The 25924-nt window shown below is 42.0% G+C and overlaps 1 protein-coding gene across 4 annotated transcripts in view; it reads left to right on the forward strand.

Annotated features, from left to right (window-relative positions):
- Nucleotides 1-25924, forward strand: part of ENTPD1 (ectonucleoside triphosphate diphosphohydrolase 1) — a 104966-nt gene that overhangs the window by 12808 nt on the left and 66234 nt on the right. The window contains exon 1 of one of the 4 annotated variants that reach the window (XM_010832997.1): nt 13859-14604. The exons of 2 other annotated variants lie outside the window; for them this stretch is intronic. Coding sequence is in view for 1 of the 2 variants with exons in the window: in XM_010832995.1 (XP_010831297.1) it covers nt 18075-18078 (4 nt within the window). In the remaining variant the exon portion in view is untranslated. Of the gene's footprint in view, nt 1-13858; nt 14605-17258; nt 18079-25924 lie in introns of those variants that run through there. One more of the 4 variants, XM_010832995.1, reaches the window with a different exon arrangement.

Raw genomic sequence — 25924 nt, forward strand, 5'->3', positions numbered from 1 at the left:
TTCCCTCTCTCTTCTCCTTCTGGGACCCCTATAATGCAAATGTTAGAATGCTTGATATAGTCTTGCTGCTGCCGCTGCTGCTGCTGCTGCTGCTTAGAGAGAAGTCTCTTATTTAAACTTTCCTCATTTTTTAAATTCTTGTTTTGTTCAGCTTCAGTGATTTCCTCCATCCTTCTCGTTAACTGATCCATTCCTCTATATCACTTAGTCTATTGTTGATTCCTTCTAGTGTATTTTAAAATATTTATTTGGCTGCCTTGGGTCTTAGTTGTGGCATATGGGCTCTCTGTTATGTCAATGCACTCTAGTTGTGGTGTGCGGGTTTACTTGCTCTGTGGCATGTGGGATCTTTAGTTCCGTGACTAGGTGTCAAACTCACATCCCCTGCGTTGCAAGGCAAATTCTTAACCACTGGACCACCAGCACAATCCCTCCTCCTGTATTTTTCATTTCAGTTATTGTACTCTTCACCTCTGTTTCTTATTTGTGTTTTCTCTTTGTTAAAACCTTCTAGCTTCTCACTCTGTCATCCATTATTCTGAGTTCTTTGATCTTTGCAATCATTACCTTGACTTCTTTACTGAATGGATTGCCCATCTTCAACTTCACTTAGTTTTTCTTCTGGGATTTTATCTTGTTCCTTTGTAACATACTCCTCTGTCATCTCATTTTGCCTAACTTGCTGTTTTTATTTCTATGTATCCGGTAGGTTGGTTATATTTCCCGACTTTAGAGAAGTGGCCTTTTGTAGGAGACGTCCTATGAGTCCCAGCAGTGCGCTCCCCTCTGGTCACCAGATCTATATGCTCTAGGTGTGCCCCTGGGTGGGCTCTACCTTCTTTTGTTTGTGGCAGGCTGACTGCTGTGGATGGTCTGGTAGATATGGCTGGCTCCCAGTCTGGTTGGTTACCAGGTCCCGCTTTGTGTGGAGGCTGCTAGATGCTGATTGGTGGGGCTGGGTCACGAAGCAGCTGATTGCAGAACCCCAGGAGTCTCCAGGCTAGTGCTGGCTCAGTGGTGGGCAGAGCCAGGTTCTAGAGTAGTGATTGTGGGGTCAGGGTTCCCTGATCTAGAGTTGGCCTGCTGGCAGGTGGAGCTTGTTCCTGACATGGCTGGCTGTGGGTTCTGGGGTGTCCAAAAGCTGGTGCTGGCCTGCTGGTGAGTGGGGCCAGAAACTGGGGCAGCTAGTTGAATAGCCAAGGTATCTCAGAGCCATCATTGTTCTGTTGGTGGGGGAGTGGTCAGGGCCTAAGGGGTCTCAGGGCTAGTATTGACTGGATAGTGGGTGGGGCTAGAGCCCAGGGGATCCAGGAGATCCTGGATCCACTAGTGTGTGGACCTAGATTTCAAAGTCTCTGGTTATAGGGTCCTGAGGGTGTCCAGAAGCTGGTGTCAGCCTGCAGGGGGTGGGACTGGATCTCAGGGTATCTCAGGTCTGGTGCTGGCCCACTGGTAGATAGGACCAGGTTCCAGTGTCTCTGACTGCAGAACCCAGGAGTCTGAGAGCAGGTGTTGGACTGCTTGTAGGTGGGGCCAGTTCTTGACACAGTTGGCTACAGGATCTGGGATGTACTGAAATTTGTATTGGCCTGCTGATAAGTAAGGCCCAGTCCCAATATGGCTGGCTGAGGGGCTCAACTTGCCCCAGAGCTGGTGTTGATCTGTCGGTGGGCAGATCTGGGGCCCACATTTGTTTCTCTAGTACCGTCTTCTCCTCTGAACTCCAGACTTGTATATTCATCTGCTTATTTCAAAATCTCCACATCAAAGAGGCGCTTCTTTTCTTTTCTTTTTTACCCTGCAATGCGGCATGCAGGATCTTAGTTCTTCACTTGTGCCCCCTGCAGTAGAAGTGCAGAGTCTTAACCACTGGACCATAGGGAAGTCTCCAAATAGGATTTCTTAGCAAAGGCATCTCAAACTGAAAACATCCAAAACTGAGATCCTGAGCTTCCCACTCAAACTTGTTTCTCCTACCGTCTTTCTCAGCTCAAGGCCACTCCATCCTAGTTTTTGGAAGGCCCAAAACCTTGGAATCAAGTTTACTTCTCTCTTTGCTTTCTATCCATATCCAGTCAGGAAATACTGTTGGCTCTCCCTTCAAAATCCAATCACTTCTTGGAAGAGTTCTCAAGATGATGGAGTAGGATGCTCATATCCTCCCAAAGGCACACCAAAATTACAAGTATTTACAGAGCAACTATTGATGAGAAAGGCCAGAACCCTCCAGAAAAGATCTTCAACAGCTAAAGATATAAGGTAGGAACTACAGCAAGATGGGTTGGAAGGGCAGAGACATAGTATTGTCAGGGCCCATGCCTCTAGGTTGGTGACCCCCAAATGAAAGAATAACCACAATTACAGAGGTTTTCCCCCAAATGCGAGGGATCTGAGCCCCACATGGGACACCCCAGCTGCAGATTCCGTTCTGGAAAAGTGAGCCCCCAGAGTATTTGGCTTTGAAAACCAGCAAGGCTTACTTTGGAGAGACCCAGACAGCTGCAGGAAATGGAGGCTACAATCTTAAAAGGCTCACATAAAATATCATGTGCTGTCAGACCCAGGGCAGAAGCAGTCATTTGAAGAAGCCTGGGTCAGATCCACCTCTTGATCTTGGAGACCTCTCAGAGAGGCAGGAGACAACTTAGATCTGACCCTGGAGCCATAAACACTGGTAGCAGGCATATTGGGGATCTCATTCTGTGAATGGACACTAATGCTGGCAAGTGCCATTTTGGAACCCTCTCTCTACCTTTTTAGGGTTTCCCTGCTGGCTCAGACGATAAAGAATCCACCTGCAATGCAGGGGACCTGGATTCGATCCCTGGGTCGGGACGATTCCCCTGGAGAAGGGAATACTCCAGTATTCTTGCCTGGGAAATCCCATGGACAGAGGGGCCTGGTGGGCTACAGTCCATGAGATCGCAAAGAGTCAGACACGACAGCAACTAACACTTTCTCTACCTTATTAGTCTTGGGACCTAGCCCCAGCCCTGCTTAATTCAGGGCTGTAAACATGAATACTGGAATGCCTTGGGCCAGACAACTAGCCAAGCAGGGACACAGCCCCACCCACAGCAGGCAGGCTGCTTTAAGATCCCCTAAGTCCAGACCCATCGCTGGACACAGCCTTGTGCAGAGGGGACCAGGACCTAGCCTCACAGACCAGTGTGTGGGCACCAGTCCCAGGACGACCACACCAGCCCCAGGAAAACCACAGCTCCGCATCTGCCATGGAAGGACCCAGCCCACCACAAACAGGTAGTCACCATCCCCAGGTGTGTTAGGTGGTGTTGAAACTCAGTGAGACTGGATTTTAATGCAGTGAGATTGGACGAGACCACCATGGGAGTGCAGATAGAAAAGCGCTCCAAGGACGGAGCCTTGGAATGCTACAAATTTAATGACTGGGAACAAGAAGAGAAATCATCCAAGAAGATAGAGAAAGTGTGTCTATGTGTGTATTTGTGTTGGGGTGGGGGGAGGGAATAAACTAGGAGAGTATGTTGTCCTGAGAGCCAAGTGTGTTAAGACGAGAAAGGGACTTTCCTGATGGTCCAGTGGTTGGTAATCTGCCTGCCAGTGCAGGGGACACAGTTTGATTCCTAGTCTAGGAAGATTCCATGTGCCGCAGAGCAACTAAGCTCAGGTACCACAACTATGGAGCCTGCGCTCTGGAGCTGGCATGCGGCAGCTACTGAGTTGCCACAACTACCGAAGCCTGTGCACCCCAGGCCTGTGCTCTGCAACAGCAGAAGCCTGTGTACTGCAACTAGAGAATAGCCCCCACTCACCACAGCTAGAGAAAGCCAATGAAGACCCAGCACAGCCAAAAATAAAATAAATAAATATTTTTTTTTTTAAGGAAGAGGAGGGAGTGGTTGGCTGGATCTAATGCTGCTCATGGGTCAAATAAAGTGAAACTGAGAAGTGACCATTGCATTCAACACAGTGGAGGTCCATGGTGAGCTCCGTAAGAGCCCGTTTGGTGGAGTGCTGGGAGCCAAATTCTCACTGGACTTGATCCTGTTGCTTCTCCTCTCCCCAGTGATATCTGGAGAACATGGTTGAGTGTGAGAGGGGCATGGTTCCTCAAAGGAAATTCAGAGTCCTGGTACCAGAAGAAGAGGAAACGGATTTTTGGCAGACAATACAGCAAATGTTCACTTTGGCTAGAAATAGCCAGTTTCTGTCCCGGGTATCCTATTTACAGCCTCTATCATCAGCTCTCTGTAAAGTTTTTTGAGAAAGGCAAATTTTATAGGAAGGCTTATAACTTGGTGCTGATAAACCATCCATATGGCAGTCATTTTCTTTGAAAGGCGGAAGCCCTACAGGGCCAAGAAGTGTGTACTCTTTTACACGTGTCTTTCTCAGTAAGCTCACTCCAGGATTCACACTATGAAGACAGCCCAAACACCAGGCTCCTAGTCACTGTTGCACTTTCCAGAACTGCCTTATGGTTTCATATGGTATATCTGTTTGCAAAATCCAATGATTTGGAGAATTATGCACCCTAAGACAAGATAAGGGCAGGATAGACGTGAAGAAAGTGTCAGTTGCTCAGTCCTGTCTGACTCTCTGCAACTCCATGGACTGTAGCCCACCAAACACCTCTGTCCATGGGATTTCCCGATGAGGTGCCATTCCCTTCTCCAGGGGGTCTTCTTGACCCAGGGATTGAACCCGGGTCTCCTGCAGGGATTGAACCCGGGTCTCCTCCTGTGTGAACCCGGGTCTCACACAGTTCAAGTGTGGTCTAGATATTTCTGCATTTGGCATTTTAAGAAGACTCAATGAATGTTCATGCTGGAAGGCCCCTTGAGTATTCTCAGATCTCTTCATTAAAATATAATTAATTGTATTGCTGCCTTTTAAAATTACACAAATAATACAAGTTTTTTTATGGAAAACCAATACAATATTGTAAAGTAAAAAAAATAATAATTAAATATATAAAATTTTTACTTAAAAAAATAAATAAAATTAAGTGCTTAAAACAAAAAAAAATAAATAAATAAAATTTGGGATATATAAAGAACAAATAAGAAAACAAAAATCCTCGGTAAGCTCACTGTTCATACATCATTGTCATTTAACTTCCCTTTTGTTCTGTTTTCTCCTACTTATTGTTATTACTTATTTTCTAAAAATTTGGAGCCATCTTATCCACACTGATTATAATCTTATATTTTACTTTATAATTTGCTAGGACAATCAAATTGTTTTGGGGTAAGATTTTTTTAAATCAATTAATTTATTTTGGGCTGTACTGGGTCTTCGTTGCTGTGCATGGGCTTTCTCTAGTGGCACTGAGCGGGGTCTGCTCTAGTTGCGGTGCATGGGCTACTCGTTTCATCGGCTTCTTTTTTGTGGTGCACGGGCTCTAGGAGAAGGAAATGGCAACCCACTCCAGTATCCTTGCCTGGAAAATCTCATGGACAGAGGAGCCTGGTGGGCTGCAGTCCATGGGGTCACAAAGACTCGGGCACGACTGAGCGACTAACACACTTACACACACATGGGCTCTAGGGTACACAGGCTTCAGTAGTCATGATGGATGGGTTTAGCTGTACCTCAGCATGTGGAATCTTCCCAGACCAGGGATCAAATCCTTGTCTTCTGCATTGGCAGGCAGAGTGTTAACCCCTGGACCACCAGGGAAGTCCACCATGATTTTTAATGACCATATATAGTACTCCATTATTTGAACATATACCATATATTTATTTAACCATTACCTTTTGTGGAATATTTAGGAAATTTCCAAATATTTTACTATTACAAAAACTGTTGTGGGTCATCTCACAAGATTTCTTTAGGATAAATTCCTAAAAGTAGAATTTGTAAATTGATCTCCAAATTGCAGCAGTATCTGAGTGACAGAAGTATTGAAGTCCTGAGTTGGGAAAGAATGTGCCCAAGCCACCTTGTCAGTGGCTGAGTGTTTTGGAGTCCAGCTGCTCTGTCTTTTGAAAGACCGCTTTCCTTGACACCATGCCTCCTTGTTAGTGATGTCCTGCAGAACTTCTTGACATTGATGACATATACTTTTTCCCTGCAAACTCTGCAGCTCCCACTTATGCCACTAGTTCTCTAATTCATCTGTGCACGTGAACTCTGAACGGTTAGAGACACTTTTTTTTCATGGGAGACGATGGTACTCCTCAGGTGCCTTCCCCTTTGGGGCTGTAAATGTTTCTTTATTAGTCAAGAGCCACACCCTCTGGACATTCCTTCACACACATGAAGTGTTACTGAGGTTTCTCTGACTTCTTTTTACCCTTCCTGATTTTATACTTTCTTTCTAGAATGCTGCTTCACAGTAGTGCTTCTCTAAAGCAAAGCCACCTGTCCGTGGACTCCATGACCGAGTCCCCCTCCTAAGCCAGTCATGGTTCACTTTGACTCAGCCCACCCCATCCAGCCAGTGGGCAGAAACGCAGCAAGGCCTTTACATTAGAGCAGGTTGTACTGGTGGCTCTTCTGTAACTGAGACACTTTTAAAAGGCATTGGCAGTTTGGTCAGTTCTTAACCTAAGAGACCTTCCCCAATTGACAAATAAATTTATTAGGTTGAAGCTTTTGAAACTGACTGTTTTCTAAGATCAAAAATTGTCAACTCTTGGCACTTTCTTATGATTCATCCTAATATGTAAAATGATCTTAGATGTCAAGGAAACATACCACTTGCATATCCCAGAAGATCCCCAAGACAGATTCTAGAAGGTCTTCCACTGACTCCTAAACACCCAACCAGGGCTGCATTTCTCACATATCAATAGGAAAAGTTTTTCATTTAAAAAAAATGTTCATTGTTGTTGAAGAGGTGGGAAAATTAATATTCCCAAATTGTTGGCCAGAATGCAGTGGGTAAGCTTTTCTAGAGGGAAATGTGGCTATAATTATTCAAAACCTTAAAAATGTGTACACTTTGACCCAGCACATCTACTAAGCACATCAGAACTTACCCTAAGTGAAGCAACCTGGATATGTACATAGATGTACCTTCAAGGATACTCATTAGAGCATGGTTTGTGACAGTGAACGATTAGAAATAACATAATGTACATGCCTAGGTGAAACAATCAAATAATTAAATGATATAGTAAAAGAATTTCCAAGGACAAAAGGAAAAAAGCATTGTTAAGAAAAAAACAAGTTATAAAGTTGAACAATCAAGACCCATTTTGTTAAAAAATTTATAAATGTAGACATTAAATATACACAGGAGGAAGACTGGCAAATATATAATGAAATATTAAAAGGACTATTTATGAGTGGGTTTTTATTTTCCTCTTTTATTTCTGTATTTTCCAAATTTTTAAAAGTAAGCATATAATATTTTGCAATCATAAAAAATTGTTACGGAAAAATTTTAATGTTAAATGGAAAGTAACTTACTGACTACTAAATAATTAAGCAGGTAAGAAATAAATCTGAATTTCAAATAACAGGAGCAGATGAAAGTAGGAATGAAAATGAAATGAGAAAGTTATATTGGATTAAAAAAGAACAGGTGTTTGCAAAACTGAAAACCACTAAACTCTTAGTGTCATAATAGTAAGATTGGCTACAATTCTCCTTTGTCTGCCTTGTAAATGAAGTTTCCCAGCACAGATCAATAGCTCCACTAGGGAACATGAGGACATCAAATATGTCTCAAAGAATTACAGACCTTGATAATCAACTAGTTCAGTGGCTGCAGGAGTTTTTTAATTTGATGTACTGGCAGGATTTCTCTTTAAGAAGTCAATATCAAATTTTATCAAAGTAATGCATGCATATAATTAAAGTGAAGTGAAAGCCACTCAGTCCTGTCCGATTCTTTGCATAGTCCATGGAATTCTCCAGGCCATAATACTAGAATGTGTAGCCTTTCCCTTCTCCAGGGGATCTTCCCTACCCAGGGATCGAACCCAGATTTCCCGCATTGAAGGCGGATTCTTTACCAGCTGAGCCACAAGAGAAGCTCAAGAATAGTGGAGTGGATAGTCTATCCCTTCTCCAGCAGATCTTCCCAACCCAGGAATGAACCAGGGTCTCGTGTGTTGCAGGTGGATTCTTTACCAACTGAGCTATCAGGGAAGCAAGTCAAGTTTAATAATCGTAGCAAAGAACTGCAGTCACCCATGCCATCACTTTCTGCCCGCCCCCTTACCCTTAAGTCCTGTTCTGCAGATTAACCCTTTAAATCTTTTTAGGATTTCTTTTGGCATTTGTGCTTACTCTGCTAATTTATTAGTAGATGTTATCTGTTGGCTTTCCTGTTGTGGCAGCTGAGTGCTTTGCTTTCTTACATTCCCCCAGGGTTGTTCTCTCCATACCACCACCACTGTATGGTGATATCACAATTTCTGGTTCAGTCAGTATCTGATATTTACCTTAGAAATCTAAGTTAAGTGTTGCTTGTGGCTTAGATTTCCTTTCCTGTGTGACTTTTCATTTTTACTGGTGTTAATAAGGTCTCTTTTTTTGTTGTTTTTTAAGTTTTAGTTAAAACTTTATCTGGGCCAAGTACATGTTTGTAAGGAAATGTTGATTACCATTTTCCACCACTCTTTGGATTCAGCTATACTAAGGTTGGGGGTTGGGGGAGGGGCGAGACAGTATAACTAACATGTTAGCACAGCCAGCGAGCTAATGCATGTGTAAAAGAAACGTGGCGTGAAATATTCCATTCCATCATTGCTTGGTATTCTAAATATAACTCATTTCCTTTCTGATGATATTTCCTTTCAAATGAAGTATTTTTTAATATTTTACAGAATTAATGTATTCATAATATATTCATAGTTTCATAATTTCACATAGCACAGAGTTAAACAAAGTTGTTTTATCTTCAGCTTTCATTTTTAAGTCCAATAAAGGTAAAAAGGACAAAAATAAGCTTTCCTTTTTTTCTTCTCATCAGTTCAAAAAAACTCATAAGCGTATGTTTATAAAACCTGGAATTTTAGGAGTACCTTAAAGTGGCTCCTGTTAATAATAAGTACTCTAGCAAGTCTCCTAGGGTTACCATAATGTAATGAAGAACCATAAATTGGGGAGCTTAAAGCAACAGTTCTGGAGGCCCAATGTTTGAAATGAGGGTGTCAGCAGCTCCCCTGGAATCTGGTGGCTACTGACAATGCTTTGCAGAATTTGTCTGTTGCTTTGCAGCCATACAACCCCAAATCTCTGTCTCCATCCTCACATGGCATTCTCCTCTCCATGTGTCTCCCTCCACATCTCCTTCTGTGCATGACTATCTACCTCTTCCTTTTTTAAAAAAAAATATATTTCTATTCTTTTATGTTTAATTATTTTTGGCTACACTGGGTCTTCATTGCTTTGCATGGGCTTTCCCTAGTTGCAGTGAGCAGGGGCTACTCTCTGTTTGCTGTGTATGGTTTTCTCTTTTCTATGGCTTCTCTTGTTGCAGAGCACAGGCTCTAGAAATCATGGGCTCAGTAGTTGTGGCACATGGGACATTTTTTCATCTGTGTCTCTGATAGCAATTCTTTTTTGGTAAACCTTTTGATATAATTTCCTGTATAGTTAGTAAATCTTTTCTTTTTTGTCCCTTTTCTTTTCCTGTCTGTTCTTTTTTAACCGCCCCCACCCCCCACCCCGCCTCCCCTGCCTTTCTGAATCCATTGTCTTGTTCCAGTCTAAGCTGGCTGGTCTCTTGGCCTGCTTCATAGTTGTCCTCCTGGACTTCCCTTGACCTTTCTCCTGTGTTGATTCTTGGTTTGTACTATATCTCTTCCTCTTTCTAGGTTCACTACCTCATCTGGGTGGAGCACATCCTTCAGTAACTTCCTGAGAAAAGGTGTACTGGGGGAAAAATGTCGAGGCCTTTGTGTATCAGAGTTTTGAAGTTCAATGCGATTCTAACTCCCAATTATTTTTATATCACTTGTTCCTTCCACCCCACCCTTTGTTTCCAGGAAGCATTTAGGATTTTTATTTATCCGTTGTGTACTGAAAATTATGCTGGTGTACTTTGGTGTGTGTTTTTCATCCATTGTGTTGGGCATTCAGCCCCTCCCATCTGGCAATTCAGATCTTTCAGTTTGGGGAAATTTTCTCATATGTTTTCTTTGATAATTTCCTTCCCACGCTGTTCTCTGTTCTTCTTTTCTGGAAGGCCTATTAGTCAGATGTTGTCTCTCATGTTAATTAAATTTCGTTTGTTTTCTCTCCTTTGACAGTTGGCTCTACTTTCCAGGGTATTTCCTCAACTTTATCTTTCAACCATAACATTTAAAAATTTCTTATTTCAGCTTTTATGGTTTAAATTTCTAAAAGCTTGTTTTTATTTCCTGGTGGTTTCTTTAAACAAAGTTGTACACTCTTTTGGCCTCATAGATATAATATTTTCTTATTTCTCTGAGGCTAAAAATTGAAGTTTTATTCTCTCTGTTTTCTCTTTTTATCACTGTTGTTTGTTTTCATTTCTGCCTTTCATGTTGAAGACTTTTTTCTTTATGTATTATTATTATCATCACACAATTCTATCAGATTAATATTATTATTATCCTCATTTTATTGTTAATGGTTCTTAGATCATTGTTTTACTTTTCCTACTGTGGATGTCTGGAAAAGTTATCATGGTCTGGGCATATCCACAGTCGAGCTTCTCAATCACATTGGGCTTTCTTTTGAATCTTTAAGGTTTCTTCTTACTCTCCTATACTTTACCTCCCCCACCTCCCAGAGAAAGTTGTCTTACTATATTAGACAGCTCTGTTAGAAAGATATGATCGTTATAAAGTCTAATTGAAACATTTCTCCTTCCCTGCATTTTTCCTCTGTCAGTAGCACCAGTTCTGTCCTGTGGGCCAAAGAGACGGACCAAACCTAAATCTCCCTCCATAGGATAGACCCTTAGATATTTGCAAGGATATCATCATGACTCTTCCATGTCTGTCATTCTCCAGTCTGAAGAGGCCTAGGTCTCCTACTGTATTTCCCTCTTCCATCAAGCTCCAGTTGGCTAATGTTTTGGAAAGCTTTGGATCAGCTTTTAGCTGTCCAGATCTCACTCTAAGCATAGTATCTGTAACTTAATGCAGACTCCAGATGTGCTTTGAAACACTGAAACTTGAATGGGATATTCTCATTAATGTTTCCTACAATTGGTTTAGTTTTAACCTGGGAAGTTTCATGTGTTTCTTTTCCTAGTAGGTGATAGTTTTGAGAAGTTTCTCATAAATTTTAATTTCTGGGTGGTTTTTGATTAGGGTTATGGGTATGTTTATCCCTTTTGTTGATTACTATTTTTTTGTGGGAGTGCAGGGAGGTATGGGTACCAGGGAGGTGAGGGTCAGGGAGGTGAGGGATAAAGAGGTAGAGGGCATAGGGAGGTAAGAGGGTGCAGGGAGGTGAGAGGGTGAAGGAGAGTGGGGACAGGGAGATGGGGCACAGAGTCTGCATCTGAGTCCTGTCTCCACAGGTCATCCAATTATTGGTGTAAAGCCTCTATGGGGCTAGAGGCTCAGGGTCTGTTGCAAGGACTGAATAAGAAAGTCCATGAAAGCAGTCATTATAGTGTCAGGAGAACAGCAGGTACCCAGCAAAAGTGAGGTACAATTAAGTGAAGTGAAGTGAAGATCTAAGAAATGAGAAGGCAGAAGCTGGGTGAGAATGTGGCAAGGGGAACATAGAGCAGAAAAAGGGAACAGCACGTGTCAAGCTCTGTGTCAGGAAGAGGCATGGTTTGTTTAAGGAACAGGGAGGTAGTCAAGGATAGAAGTGTCTAGTGAAGGGTTCGGGGTGGGAGACTCTGTTGGTTACTGTTTTAACTTCTTAGGATTTTCTTTTCAAGGCCAGTTGCACTTGACCTTGTTATTGTTGTTTAGTCTTTAATTCATGCCCATGAACTCTTTGTGACCCCATGGACTGTAGCCCATCAGGCTTCTCTGTCCATGGGATTTCCCAGGCAAGAATACTGGAGTGGGTTGCCATTTCTTTCTCCAGGGGATCTTCTCAACCCAGAGATCGAATCCACATCTCCTGCATCGTAGGCATATTCTTTACCATTGAGCCACCAGGGAAGCCCCTAACCTTAGATATTGTTAATCCCAAATGGAGGTGCTAAGATAAAATTGAAAAATGGAAAGATCTTGTTAATATTAAGTGCATAAATAAAAGTATAATATGCATATCTGAAGAGGAAAACACAACAGAAACAGGGTTATTCCAGGCACCATGTTGAGCATTTTGTATATATTACCTCATTTGCCCTTTATAATAATCTTATGAGAACTACCGTTATTCTCATATTGGAAGTAAGGAAGTGAGGCCAGTGCCTGGTATAACTAGGGGGGCCAAAGGTGAGATGCAGACCTAGAAACGCCAGATTCAAGGCTAACGGTACTGTCACTAAAGAAATGAAGCTCACACATGACATTTTGTGCTAATTATAGCTGATATTGTTGAACAGAATTCTCTAATTTACTAAAGTGTACTGCATCTTTCTCTTTTCTCTAACAGAGCACACCAAGCATTTAAAAATATATTTAATAGGTCAAGATGATGACACTGACATTCTGAGCATTAATTTTTGTGTTCTTTAAGGGCAGGGATTAAGTCTTATTCCTGTTTATGTATCTAGAACCACTCACATTCCAGGCAATCAAATATGATTCAGATCAGTGCAAGCATGAGTGAGTGCATAGTGAATGAATGGATGAATGAAATTATAAAATAGCACCGATCCAAGTTTTTCTATTAGTATTTTTAGACTTATTTGCCCCTGTACTAAATCCTAAATTCCTGGCTTTGCTCTATGAGCTCACATGTCTGCCCTTTGTATGTTTTTTCCTTCCTGTCAGTGTTCTAAATGGAATATCTGTTGACATGAGATTTGCCTCATCTCTGCAGATGGGAGAGAGTAAAAGGAAGTTGCCCTGATTAGTTCAGGTCATGTCCAAGGGAGGGGAATAAACTCATGTTTGATCCAGCCCATGGCCATGTTGAAGGGTTTGGATCTGAGGAGTGGGGTCCAGCTCTGGGGTGTCTGGGAAGTACATTCTTGGTCTGTGGCCACATTGTCAGGTAGGGAGATCTGTCTGCATAAGCACAGACAGAACATCAGAAACTGAATTTAGGTCCTATGTAAAAGGAGTGGACCAGTAGAGGGAGTCAGCCCCCTAACAATTTGGTCAACATATATGGCCAGACTCTAGTCCTCGGGTGGAAATGAAATGAGGACCAGTACCTGGATAGCCAGACAGACTGTTACAGACTTTGGGATGGATTTAGCTAGGGAAGTTTGCCCAGATTCTTCCAGAGGGGACATGAGATTCTTTCCAGAACAATTAACACCAGGCATGGGAGCAATCATGGTTTTCCAGATGCTCTCCCACTAAGGTGAAGAAGTTCCTAATATATTCCAGAAGTTAGATGGGGTTCCTAATAAATTCCAGAAGTTTTCATCCTCAGGATGAAAACCGATATCTTTCCCAGAGCAGGGCAAAGCTGGACAGGGCAAACAGAGAGGGACAAAACGCTGGTGGAAGCTCAGTGAACAAGAGCTTCTTTCTTTTCTTTGGACCTTCTTTCCTCCAGTTTGTTAAAGTCTTTCTCCAAATACACTGCTCTGAAGTGTGTAGGTAACACTGCAGAGATAGTGCCATGAAGGCACTGATTTGAAGTGATGCGTAAAGGAGTTGGGCTTCCCCAATGGCTCAGTGGTAAAGAATCTGCCTGTAATGCAGGAGATGCAGGAGATGGGGGTTCAATCCTTGTGTCAGGAATATCCCCTGGAGGATAGCACGGTGACCCACTCTAGTATTCCTGCAGGGAATCCCACAGACAGAGGAGCCTGGGGGGCTGCCGTCCATGGGGTTGCAAAGAGTTGGATACTACTGAAGCAACTGAACACGAGCACATAAAGGACCCTTTTAAGAGCTTGACGTCCACTACGTCATTTACAACAGCCCTTTTTATCCCCATCAAGATATAGAGCATTCCCATCACCCCCAAAGTTCCCTCGTGATTCAGTACATACCAATTTACTTTTGATTGATTTATGGAGTGAAGAACTGAAAATCACATTATGGGTGGTACATTTCCTCTGTGCATCACACTGAAAGTGAGATGTTGACAAAGTAGGTGGGTGGATGTGTCCAGAATGGGGAAGGATCCAGAGGCCATGTAATATAAGGGACATCTGTCAAAGGAGATAATGACATGAATGTGACTGGTACTGATATGGTAGTTCCAAGAAAACATTGGAAACTTGCTCCTGGTCAGTCAGGAAGGTTAGCCAGAGGAATTTAAGAGACTATCCAATATTGGATGAAAGGGTCATTTGGGGAAGTCCTGAATCTTAGAATAGGCCCTTTGAGGAAGTTCTGAGTAGGGAGGACATGAAGGAGGAAGAGAGAGAGAATTTCCCTGTTGCCTTATTGACTTCATCCTGCATTAGTTCATCTGAACACTTCCTGTTTGTTTCCCCACAATCTTTCTGTTGTTTTACTTCTGCACTGAATTCTCTAAAAGCTCTAAGGATGGTTTTTAAACTTCCAGTCCTCTGTGTCACAAATTCTATTCGTTTTGGGATTCTTGGATGATAATGGGAATGGTGAGGTGGAGCCATAGAGAACATCTAAGGTAAAAGGACGTGGGGCTGGACGTGGAAGCCTTGGTTGAATTGTACAACCCTGCCACGTACAGGGTGGACAAGTCCCCTTGCTATTTAGCCTCAGCTTTTACATACCTGAATATGGGATTTGTGTGTGTGTGTGTGTTTCTTCTGTGTCCTGTAGAGTTTCTCTGGAAATCAGAAAAGAGAATGGACGTAAGTGCGTGTTTGCAAACTCTTGTCAAGACCATCAAAATGTAAAGTTTTGTGAGTATCACTGTTGCCATTGTGACAATGCCATTTGTTGAATCTCATTTAATTTGAAAGCTCCCTAATTCACAATAATTTGTGTAGTGGGGTCATTACCATGTTGGAGCCTTAATAGAGACTCTATCCATTATTCCCTAAAGGTCAACCACTCCAGAGTCACATGAGAACAGAAAACAAATATTGTTTGTGAATTGGTTTCAAGTACTGTCAGCTTCAAATGGAGGTCTTTGGGGGTCCTTGGCTGGCACATCAAGGGGGCATTTCAACAGAAAGAGGCTAAACCTTGACTAAACCTCAGAGCAAATGTTCCCTCTGCTCTTCGCCTCTCCCTTTCTAAAGGAAAACATTTTCTACTTGTTTGGGTGCATGTAAACTTTATCTGCTTATTCTAATCCATTTCCCCCAAGCCTTCTTTTGCTTGTTCCATTTTAAACATGGAATAATCTTCTAACACACCCAGTTTTTATATTATTTTCTGTTTTAGGAGTTTCACAGTATTCCTAGAAATTTTGCCCAAGTGGCATTGTGCCTTAGTTATTTCATAGGTATGCATAAAAAAACCAATATCCATTTACATTCTTCCTGTCATTTTGATGGTAGGAAAAATATCTGAGTTTATTTTTAAGGCAAATCACATGACAAAAAGAATAACAAATATTTGTGGTTGTCTTGGGAACTCAGTTTCTAGATATTGCTGATTATGGAAAGGAGGAACAGATTTGAAGATGGGACAGTTTGGTAACCAAGAAATAGAACAGCAGAGGACCCTGGAATAGGGGTGGAAGGAAATAGACCGTCTATGTAAAAATATATATATATACAGGTTCCTAGTCAATTTTTTCCTTTTTTTCTGTTTCTGATTACTATATCCTGTCTTCCTGAGGGTGGAATGCTTTATATAACCAAGTGATTTTCTTGTTCAGTTTTGTGTGTGTGTTTGTTTGCTTTTCAGTAGGAAAGATCTGGGTAGCAATTTGTCCCTTTGCCAAACTCTTCATAAAACAGAGTTTCAAAGGGAAGAGACCTGAAGCCAAGAAATCCTGCTTTTTGTATTCCTGGATCTTTCTTGGAATAGCCCATCGTGTGTGGTATCTGAAGACGCAGTACCAGCACCAGCTGTGTATACAAGATCCTTAGAATACACAGACTTTATGGGAGCACTAAAAATGCACTCCATGGTTTGTTGTCAGCATTTCCAGCACTTACTCTCACCAGTAACTCTTCACTCTGGCCAACCTCAGAGATGTGGGGATGTCTGTGAGCTCTGAGGTCTCTTGTAGAGAATAGGGGCTCTACCTGCAGGTGTGAAAGCTGGGGAAAGATTCTGGATTTACTCCCCACCACCCCAAGACCCTGGTAGACCCAGGAAGTGGAAATGCTGGAGGCCAATACTTGTATGGCCTTCTGAGTTGCCCACTGCATCCAACTTGTTGTTCTTCCAGGAAACCTTTGATGTACATCCAGGGCACCGAGGGCCTGTTGAAAGCACCCTAGGCCTCCATATCCTCTTCCTGAAGCTGGCAGACAAAGAGGAAGGAGGCAAGAGTTATTATCGGGAGAGGAAGTAAAGCTGGAGGCTGGGGTGAAGGTAGGATTCAAGGATCAGGATCTGCAAGGTTCCAAGATCACTCTATCCTTCAGACCAGATTTGGGATGGGGTGTGTTGCAGGGAGTTTAAGCCTAAAGAGTGTGTCTTTGTCAGGCACAGGTGATAAGGACTGGATTCGTTTGCCTGTTTACTTCCCCATATGGATTAGTCAGGAAATACAGATAATAGACTCTACTGCTACATATCAGCTGGATTGGGGACCCCTTTGATGAAGGTGTAGCACCAGCTCACATGACAAGACAGCTACTGTGGAGGTATCCCCCTCCGATCTCTCTTCCACGGAAAACACTCCTCTCTTCTCTGATTCTGTTCTCTGCTGTGGTGGCTGGACAACTCCCCTCTGTTGTCACAAATTGATTTCAGGAGGGTTTCTTGTTCCAGGCCAACTCCATTGATCTTTCTCCCGAAAGGAGATAGAGCAGATGAACCAACTTCCAGTCCTAGTTCTGCCCTTTACTAGCTGTTTGACCTCAGGTTGGTAACTTAACTTCTCTGAATAGCAGTTTTCCACCCATACAATGGGATTAAAATATGAGTACTTAGTTTATAGTTTTGTTATAGATATTAACTGAGATCATGAAACCCAGCCTAAGCTTTGGCTTAAGCAGAAATTGCTGGAACAACCTATTGTGGTCAAGATCATAAGATCACAGGATATGAAGGTCAGCCACAAAACCCAACCTAACAACTTATGAGACAGAAATAGTTCATTGCAACTTTTCTCAGAGGATGGCTACGTAAACTGGTTCTGCTTGGCTGAAGGAAGTGGGTGGGTAGTAGGTGGGGGTGGGAGGGATAGAAGAGAATTAGATGATTATCAGTTCCTCCTGATAATCAAGAGCGTGGACTTGCCAGACTCAGACAAGCTTGTGTTCAGATTCCAGCTCTGCACTCAGTGTCTGTGTGACCATGAGCATATTCTGACTCCCAGTTTCCTCAAGTGCAAAAAAGGGTCTGATGGTATCTACAGTGTTGGAGGCTTTCACAAATAATGCATGTAAAGTGCTTAGCACAGTCCCTGGTACCCAGCAAACACATAAGAAATGATGCTGGATGTGACTGTCGGGGTGACGGGAGCTTTTCTGGTCTGTAGTCCTTCTCTTTTCACCTGAGGAGGTAGGAAGGAGACAGGGTGAGTGCTGGGTAAAACTGGGTGCTGGTGAAGTAGATGTGATACCTGAGGGCCTCATTTCTGAGCCTCTCATCTACCTCTGATCCTGTATGTCTTTACCACTGAGCCACCTGTGAAGCCTTCATTAGTGCCCTTCTTCCTGGATTTAATTCTGATTGAAATGAAAGATATGGTTAGAAATGTAGGAGAAATAACTAGTTTATTTAGGCATTAATAATCCTAAAGGTGAGAAATACAAGGCAACCAGACACGTGGCTTCAATTTTTAAGAAGGCAGATTAAAAAAAAAAAATCAGAAAGATGATAGGTGAGATTCCATGGCCAGATTTGGTAAAGAATATGGCTCAAAAAAGTTGAGTCTAAAAATGAAATAATCAACTAAATGAGAAATCTACTTACATAATCACAAGTAATCTTATTAGATAAGAGAAGATAAACATTTAAAACATTCATTTGACCAGAGGGAGTTTGATAAGGAGCTCAGAAATTATGGGTGAGTTTTTTCTTTTATGTGTTTCTCTATTTTCTAAAAATGTCTATGAGGACCATAACTTTTAAAAAAAAAAAAAAATTTCCCCAGATATTTGTACAATAGAGGAAAAATAGCGAGTAATTGAGAAAATGTTTAGAAGCTAGGAGAATTCTTTTAAAAATAGTGTCACTTGGGCCAAGTATCATCTGGAGATTAGGCATGCAGGAAAAAATGCTAAAGATAACAAAAAAAAGTTATTTTGGTTATGATTCAGTTCAAGAACATGAGCAGGAAGGGAGATGCACAATGACAATGGATTTCACAAAGGAATTGGAACTCTGAACTTCTATTTTGCTTCAGTCTAGAAAAATGCAGTTGGATCAATTCAAACTAAAACTTGCATTATTAAGTTATTAAGAAAGCCCCTGACTTTTCTAAATGAGTTTAAAGGACATGACAGAGATGATCTTTAAACTCTCAGAGTTAGCAATCTAAGTTATGAAGTACGGGAGAGATTGGAATCAGGAAATTCCACATGAAGTTAATTCTTGGAAAAATCTTAAAATAAATATGGAAGATTTGTTAGAACCTAGGAAGAAAAGATCCCAACCACTTGAGCTGGCATGGAGTTTTTAAATCAAGTCATATCAAATCACCCCCATTTGGGAGATGGATAGTTGGGGGCTAGAATTAATAAATTTTGGCAGTCTCTCAAATTTATAAAAATAGTGTACTCTACTTCAGCAAAAGATTCACAAAATTTTTAGTTATAGAAAACATCAAACAAAAAACAGTGTATAGTATAATAAACCTCTGCATACCTATTACCCATCTTCAACAATTATCAATACATGTTCTGAGATTTTTGTTTCCTCTGTTACTCTCCCTTTCACTAAGTCTTTTTGTTGTTGGTACTGGAATTTTTAAAGACAAATCCCACATATTATATAATTTTATATGTAAGAATTTTAGTATGAGAAAGATGTATAACAAAGTCTTTCATGATATGCTTAAAGATGAGATGGAGAAATATGGACTGGATAAGAATGAACTAAGAGGATTAGCATTAGTATGAATTTAGTATGGCTAAATCATGTCAAATGTGTGAAAGTGTTAGTCATTCAATCATGTCTGCCTCTTTGCGACCCCAGAGACTGTAGCCCACCAGGCTCCTCTGTCCATGGAATTCTCCAGGCAAGAATATTGGAGTGGGTTGCCATTTCCTTCTTCAGGGGATCTTTTCAAGCCAGGGATCAAACCTGGATCTCCTGCATTGCAAGTGGATTTTTTATTAAAAACTTTTTTTTCTAATCCTCAAAGACAAAACTCTTTATATACAAAACTATGTTCTGTTGACTTGGAGAAGGAAATGGCAACCCACTCCAGTGTTCTTGCCTGGAGAATCCCAGGGATGGGGGAGCCTGGTGGGCTGCCGTCTATGGGGTCTCATAGAGTTGGACATGACTGAAGCGACTTAGCAGCAGCATGTTCTGTTGACTAATCACACTTTCTATGTTTTCTGAACATAGATTGGTCTGAGCCACCAAATCATGTCAAAGATGGTATGAAATCCACATTGAAGAAAGGTTATAGATCAGCAGTCCCCAAATTTTTAGGCTCCAGGGACCGGTTTCATGGAAGACAGTTTTTCCATGGACTGGGGACAGGGTAGGAATGGTTTCAGGATGATTCTCATAAGGAGTGTGCAACCTGGATCCCCCTAATGTGCAGTTCACTGTAGGGTTCTATCTCCTGTGAGAATCTAAAGTTACTGCTCAGGTGGTAACACAAACGATGGGGAATAGCTATATATACAGATGAAGCTTCACTTGCTCACCTGGCGTTCACCTCCTCAGTTCAGTTCAGTCGCTCAGTTGTGTCCAACTCTTTGCGACCCCATGGACCATGGCATGCCAGGCCTCCCTGTCCATCAACAACTCCCAGAGTTTACCCAAACTCATGTCCATTGAGTCGGTGATGCCATCCAAACATCTCACCTTCTATCGTCCCCTTCTCCTCTTGCCTTCAATCTTTCCCAGCATCAGTGTCTTTTCAAATGAGTCAGCTCTTCACATCAGGTGGCCAAACTATTGGCATTTCAGCTTCAACATCAGTCTTTCCAGTGAGTATTCAGGACTGACCTCCTTTATGATAGACTGGTTTGATCTCCTTGCAGTCCAAGGGACTCTCAAGAGTCTTCTCCAACACCACAGTTCAAAAGCATCAATTCTTCAGCACTCAGCTTTCTTTACAGTCCAACTCTCACATCCATACCATGACTACTGGAAAAACCATAGCCTTGACTAGACGGACCTCTGTTGGCAAAGTAATGTCTCTGCTTTTTACTATCTGTGATTTGAATGAGAACATAGAAAGTGTGATTAGCAAATTTGCCAACAGAACATAGTTTTGTATATACATAGCTTTGTCTTTGAGGATTAGAAAAAAAATTAATAAAGAAGTAAACATACTCTGTGTTGCTTCATAACTCATTGGGATCAAGGGATAGAATTTAGAATGTAACAGAGCTTGAATCAAGATAAGAGCTTCTTGATAATTACAGATGTCTGTCAAAGGCTAGGACTACATGGACATGTAGTGTAGTCCTGACTCCAATGACTGTCCCATCAACGGAGAAGTTTACTGAAGAGGTTAAATATCCATCTTTCAAGAATTCTGTAGAACTGTTGCCACTTAGGAGAACTTTGAAACCTTGGTTGTGCATTAGAATCACCTGAAGGGCTTTTGAAATGACCAGTACCTGGGCCCAGTCCCAGTGATTCTGATACAATTGCTCTGGGTACAACTGGAAAAAGTCCCAAGTGAGTCTCCTGTAGTCAGGGCTGGAACCTTGAAGTGCAGAAACTCTAAGGATCCTTTCAACTTTGAGATTCATTTTAATCTGAAAAAGATAAATCCTATTCATTCCCCCAAAGCCTGAATATGGCGCTGAAATCAGACACAAAAATTACTTCAGGGAAGGAAAAAGAATGATTTAAGTGAAACTAAAATTGCTGGAGGTTACCAGGAGGGAGTGTGTCTTAGAGGAGAGGGTGCCTGTGTGGTTGTGGAGAAGGTAGGAGTGAAGCTGAGTGGGGATGGTACAAGGGGAAGGGAGTGGAACTGAAAAGACTGAAAAAAGGTCTGAAGATATACTAAAACCAGGATGGTCCTGGGCACCATTAGAGTACCCCACCGGCCCCCAGATTAGGACAGCACACAGAAAACCTCTGTTGTTCTAGTCGTTCCCCTTGAAGAGAGAAGATGTCTTGTCTGTACATCTGAATATATCTCACTGACATGCTGAGCAGTTGCTAAGGCTAAAATCTGTGTGCACTCTAGCTATTTTTTTCCAGTGATAGTGTCTTGCTTGCTTGCCTGGCATCTTGCCAGGGTGCTGGTGCTGGGCTCAGTAGCTTGCTTTGGCATACCTTGGAATCCCTTATCCTACCCCTCCCCACCAACCTCTGCTGAAACTTCCTAGAGTGACTGTGAAGTTTGTTTCTTTGAAGAGCTTCTTAGCAATTCCCTCACTGCTACTTTAACCCCTCTTCCACCATTGTGTTAAACAGTCCTGAAGGTGGCTTCACAAATCTGGCTGGCTGCAGAAATGGTGAACCAGGGCTGCCTTTAAAAAGGAGCCTGGAGGTGTTTCCTAATTTCCCTGTGAGGAAGAAACTGTAGGCATGCTGCCCCTACATATCTTCACAATCTCTTCTAAAAAGAGAAGTATATGCCTGGTATATGTTGAGTTGTTTGCAAAATAGCACAGAGAAAATCCCTCTGAAATCATGGGAGAAAGACCCATGGTTGTACATATTTTTTCTTTATATTTATAAAGAATACATTGGATACAGTCTTTACCCACCGTTACCCCTAAAAGCCTTCACAGCTTCTCTCTCTATTTTAAGAAAATATCAGCCATTACGTGGGAGGTAGCAGTGATTTTCAAAGTGTGGCCCCGGGACCAGCATTACCTGGAAACTTGTTAGAGCTACACATTCTCTGGTCTCACTGCAGACATACTGAATCAGAAACTCTGAGGGTGGGGTCCAGTGGTTTTCCTTTAACAAACCTTCCTGGTGATTCTGAGCAGGTTGATGACTGAGGCCTGGGCTATAGGACTATAGAAACTATATCCTTAGAAGGTTCTCTAAAGGAGTTAGTTATACAGAGTTTGCCCTCTGACACAGGACTTAATAGGAAAACTGCAAGCAGAAGAAACTTCAACTGCCATTGAGTCAGGGTGGTGAGTGGGTTTGACATTTGCTTAATAAAAAAAGGTCATGTGGCAGGAGAGAAAAGCTGCTAACAGAGAAGAGTAAAACAAAAAGAATCGGAATGACAAAGCAGTGGGCAATCCAGTTAACTCTTGTCATTACAAAACTAGAAAGTTCCTATTCAAGTGACTATAATTGCTAATGTATATACATACATCGAAAAGAATTTTAAGCTATGAATTTTTTTAAATGCTGTATTTTGTTTCACCTTGGAGACATAGCTTGTTGTGAAAATATTTTGTCAAGTAAGTCTAGTCAGTTCTTAATTGATGCTCTGTGTTGACAGGAAAATAGAAATTTGCTGAATTTTAAAAGCATGATTTTGCTGCTATTAATACGTAATTGGGATTTTGTGGTAAATGATCACAGATGCCAAAAATGTGAAAAGAGTTATAATCTTAATCATAACCATATTGGCCATAACAACAATAATAATAATCATAGCTACATTTACCATTTATTGAGTGCCTACTGTGTGCAGACACTGCTGTGTGCTTGGCTCTAGGGATAAAGTTGTGGATACGCAGACCTGGTCCTTGCCCTCTGAAGCAATGGTTCCCAACCTTGCCTGCATATTAGATGCACCAGGGAGCCATTAAAAAATAGCAATGCCCAGGCTCCACCTTGATGATTCTGATTTAATTAGTCTGGGATGGGATTCGGGGGTTGGTATTTTCACAAAGTTCTCCAGTGACTTTAATGTGCAGCTAGAATTGAGAATCACTGAGAAGGCAATGGCACCCCACTCCAGTACTCTTGCCTGGAAAATCCCATGGAAGGAGGAGCCTAGTGGGCTGCAGTCTATGGGGTCGATGAGGGTCGGACACGACTGAGCGACTTCACTTTCACTTTTCACTTTCCTGCATTGGAGAAGGAAATGGCAACCCACTCCAGTGTTCTTGCCTGGAGAATCCCAGGGACGGCGGAGCCTGGTGGGCTGCCATCTATAGGGTCTCACAGAGTCGGACACAACTGAATCGACTTAGCAGCAGCAGACAAGGTAGAAGATTTCAGCATGTAGCTAATGGATTGATTGATTTTTGTTTAGTCGTTAAGTTGTTTTTGACTCTTTTGTGACCCTATGGACTGTAGCCTGCCTGGCTCCTCTGTCCATGAGATTTCCCAGGCAAGAAAACTGGAGTGGGTTGCCATGCCTTCCTCCAGGGGATCTTTCGGACCCAGGGATTGAACCCACATCTCTTGTATTGGCAGATGGATTCTTTACCACTGAGCCACCTGGGAAGCCCAGCTAATTAATTACAACAGCCTTAAGCGATGTGAAGAAAACATCTAGAGTGCTGTGAGGAGTGCCAGTTGGTGTGGCGTTCATGGATGGGGTTTCTGAGGCATCCTTGAGGAGGTGACTTTCACCTGCACTCTAGAGAGAGTGGGAAGAGAATGTTCCAAGCAGAGTTAAAAAATTGTCCTAGGAGCCTGTCGCAGGGGAAGAAAGGTGAAGTGAGAGCTGAAAGGAGGCAGAGTGAGGGAAGAGAGGAGATAAGAGAGGCTGGAACCTGAGGAGGGGCAGAACCTATGAGATACATGAAGGATTGTGGTCTTAAAGTAAAGGGAAGCTATGAAGGGTCTTAAGTAACTAGTGGGTTTTGTGATCCTATAGAGACTTTGAAAAGTTCACCCTGGTTGCAGTGTGGAAAACAAGTTGTTGAGAGGCAGGAGTGTATGCAGGGCGGCCAACCTGCCATGGGAGGAGGTGGTGGTTGAAGTAAGAAGGTGGCAGAGTGGTGGGGGAGGAGAGGGCATCAGAATCTTTGGGCGGTAGAATCCCAGGACTCGACACAATTCTCAGTTACATTTGCTGAATGGGCAGCTCTTTGGATGTGGGCAAGGATGAGGAGGGAGTGGAGGATGATGCCATTACTCTTGGTTCACAACTGGATGAGTGGTAGAGATGCTCACCGAGGGCTATGGAAAGCTGGGTGAGGAACAGGGAAGGGGAAAGCATGAATTCCGTTTGGGCAGAATAGATTTGAGGTGCCTGTGTGTCAAGGAGACAGTTGAAATATCAAGAATCCGTATGTCTGGACTATTTCCCACATATGGATAGTAGTAACTGAGCCCATGGGGCTGGTTGGGATCACTCAAATCATTTTTTTCATACAGAGCTCACTACATCTTCACATCAGCTTCCCAAATTAAGTGATAGATGTTTTAAAATTTTTAGTCTAGAAAATGAAGACTTAGAAAGATCAAGGAAGTTGCCCAAGTCACAGAGCTAGTTAAGAGGCAGAACTGAGAGTCCATCCTGTAGGATGATTATATAATCAAAAACAAGGAAATAGATGGATTGTTACCTAATCATAACCATTAGGTAATCGTAAAATACTTTTCTTTACTCAGAATGACTCACTCTCAGAGACAATGTAGTTAACCATGCTAGCTTAGAAAGGACAAACTAAATGTGTAGTTCTTTCTACTACAAACAAATCACTTGAATCTATTATTCTTGGTAATTCAGCGAGAGAATATTCCATGGAGTTTATGACTAAGCTCTGGGATCCAGATTTGGGACTTACTGCCCAAACATCTGTCCTCTTGCTTCCAACAATACATACAAACTGAAGTTGAGTTGCCTGGCAGCTCACTAAAAATAGTCAGAACCATAGAGTTGAGAAGTTAAAACACATTTGGAGAGATCAAATAAATCTCCCCTTTTCTTGAGGAAAAACACTGTGTACTAGAAATTCAAATCAATCTTATCCATTCATTTATTCAACTGACATATGGAATACTGACACAGACCAGATCCTTTGCTGATTTCTGGAGATCTAAAAATGTGTAGTGTTCTCAAAGTGAGTTAGTCTCATAGAGGAGATGGACACAGACAGATGCCGAGGAGGGTATTTAATCTGTCATTAGAGAAGGGTTAAGAGACTTTCAGGAAGACTTCCTGGAAGTGGTGACATGTACACTAATTATCCTCAACTCCAATTTCCTCATAAGTTAGGAAAAGATAAAGAAGAGAGGAAAGAAGAGTGTTTCAGGCAGAATAAAGAAGCAAGACATTTGGCAGGAGGGAAAAGCTATGAAGATACAAAAGACATGAACATACGAAAAAGAAGGGCCAATTTAAAAACTAACACTTTGAACTACACATAACTGTGTGGGGACTTGACCTTTAAATTATGGTTAAAGAGTTTAACTTTTATTTTGAAACATATGGGAATCATTGAAGAAGATCACACTGGTGGCCGTCATATAACTAGGTTTGCATTTTAGGATGATAATGCTAGCTTCAAAGTAGAGGATGGCTGGGAGAGGAAAAGCCTAGATGTGGAAAGGCCTCTACAAAGCTATTGTAGAAGTTGGGGAAGAAATAGATAAAGGATTTGGGAGATATTTAGTGGGTAGAATCAATAAAAACTTGAAGTTTGATTGAAGGGAGAAGGGAGAGTCTAGGGAGACTGGGGGCATGATGGTGACGTTCATGGAGCAGATCATGCAGAAGAGGGAAATTTAGTTTTAGGCATGGTGATTTTGGCTGTCGAACATTAAAGCAGGTATGTTCAGTAAGTGACTAGAATTACAGATTTGGAGCTCAAGACAAAGTCCTGGACTGGAGAGACAGA

The sequence above is a fragment of the Bison bison genome, unplaced genomic scaffold (genome assembly GCF_000754665.1).
Source record: "Bison bison bison isolate TAMUID 2011002044 unplaced genomic scaffold, Bison_UMD1.0 scf7180017862979, whole genome shotgun sequence".
Lineage (NCBI taxonomy): Eukaryota > Metazoa > Chordata > Mammalia > Artiodactyla > Bovidae > Bison > Bison bison.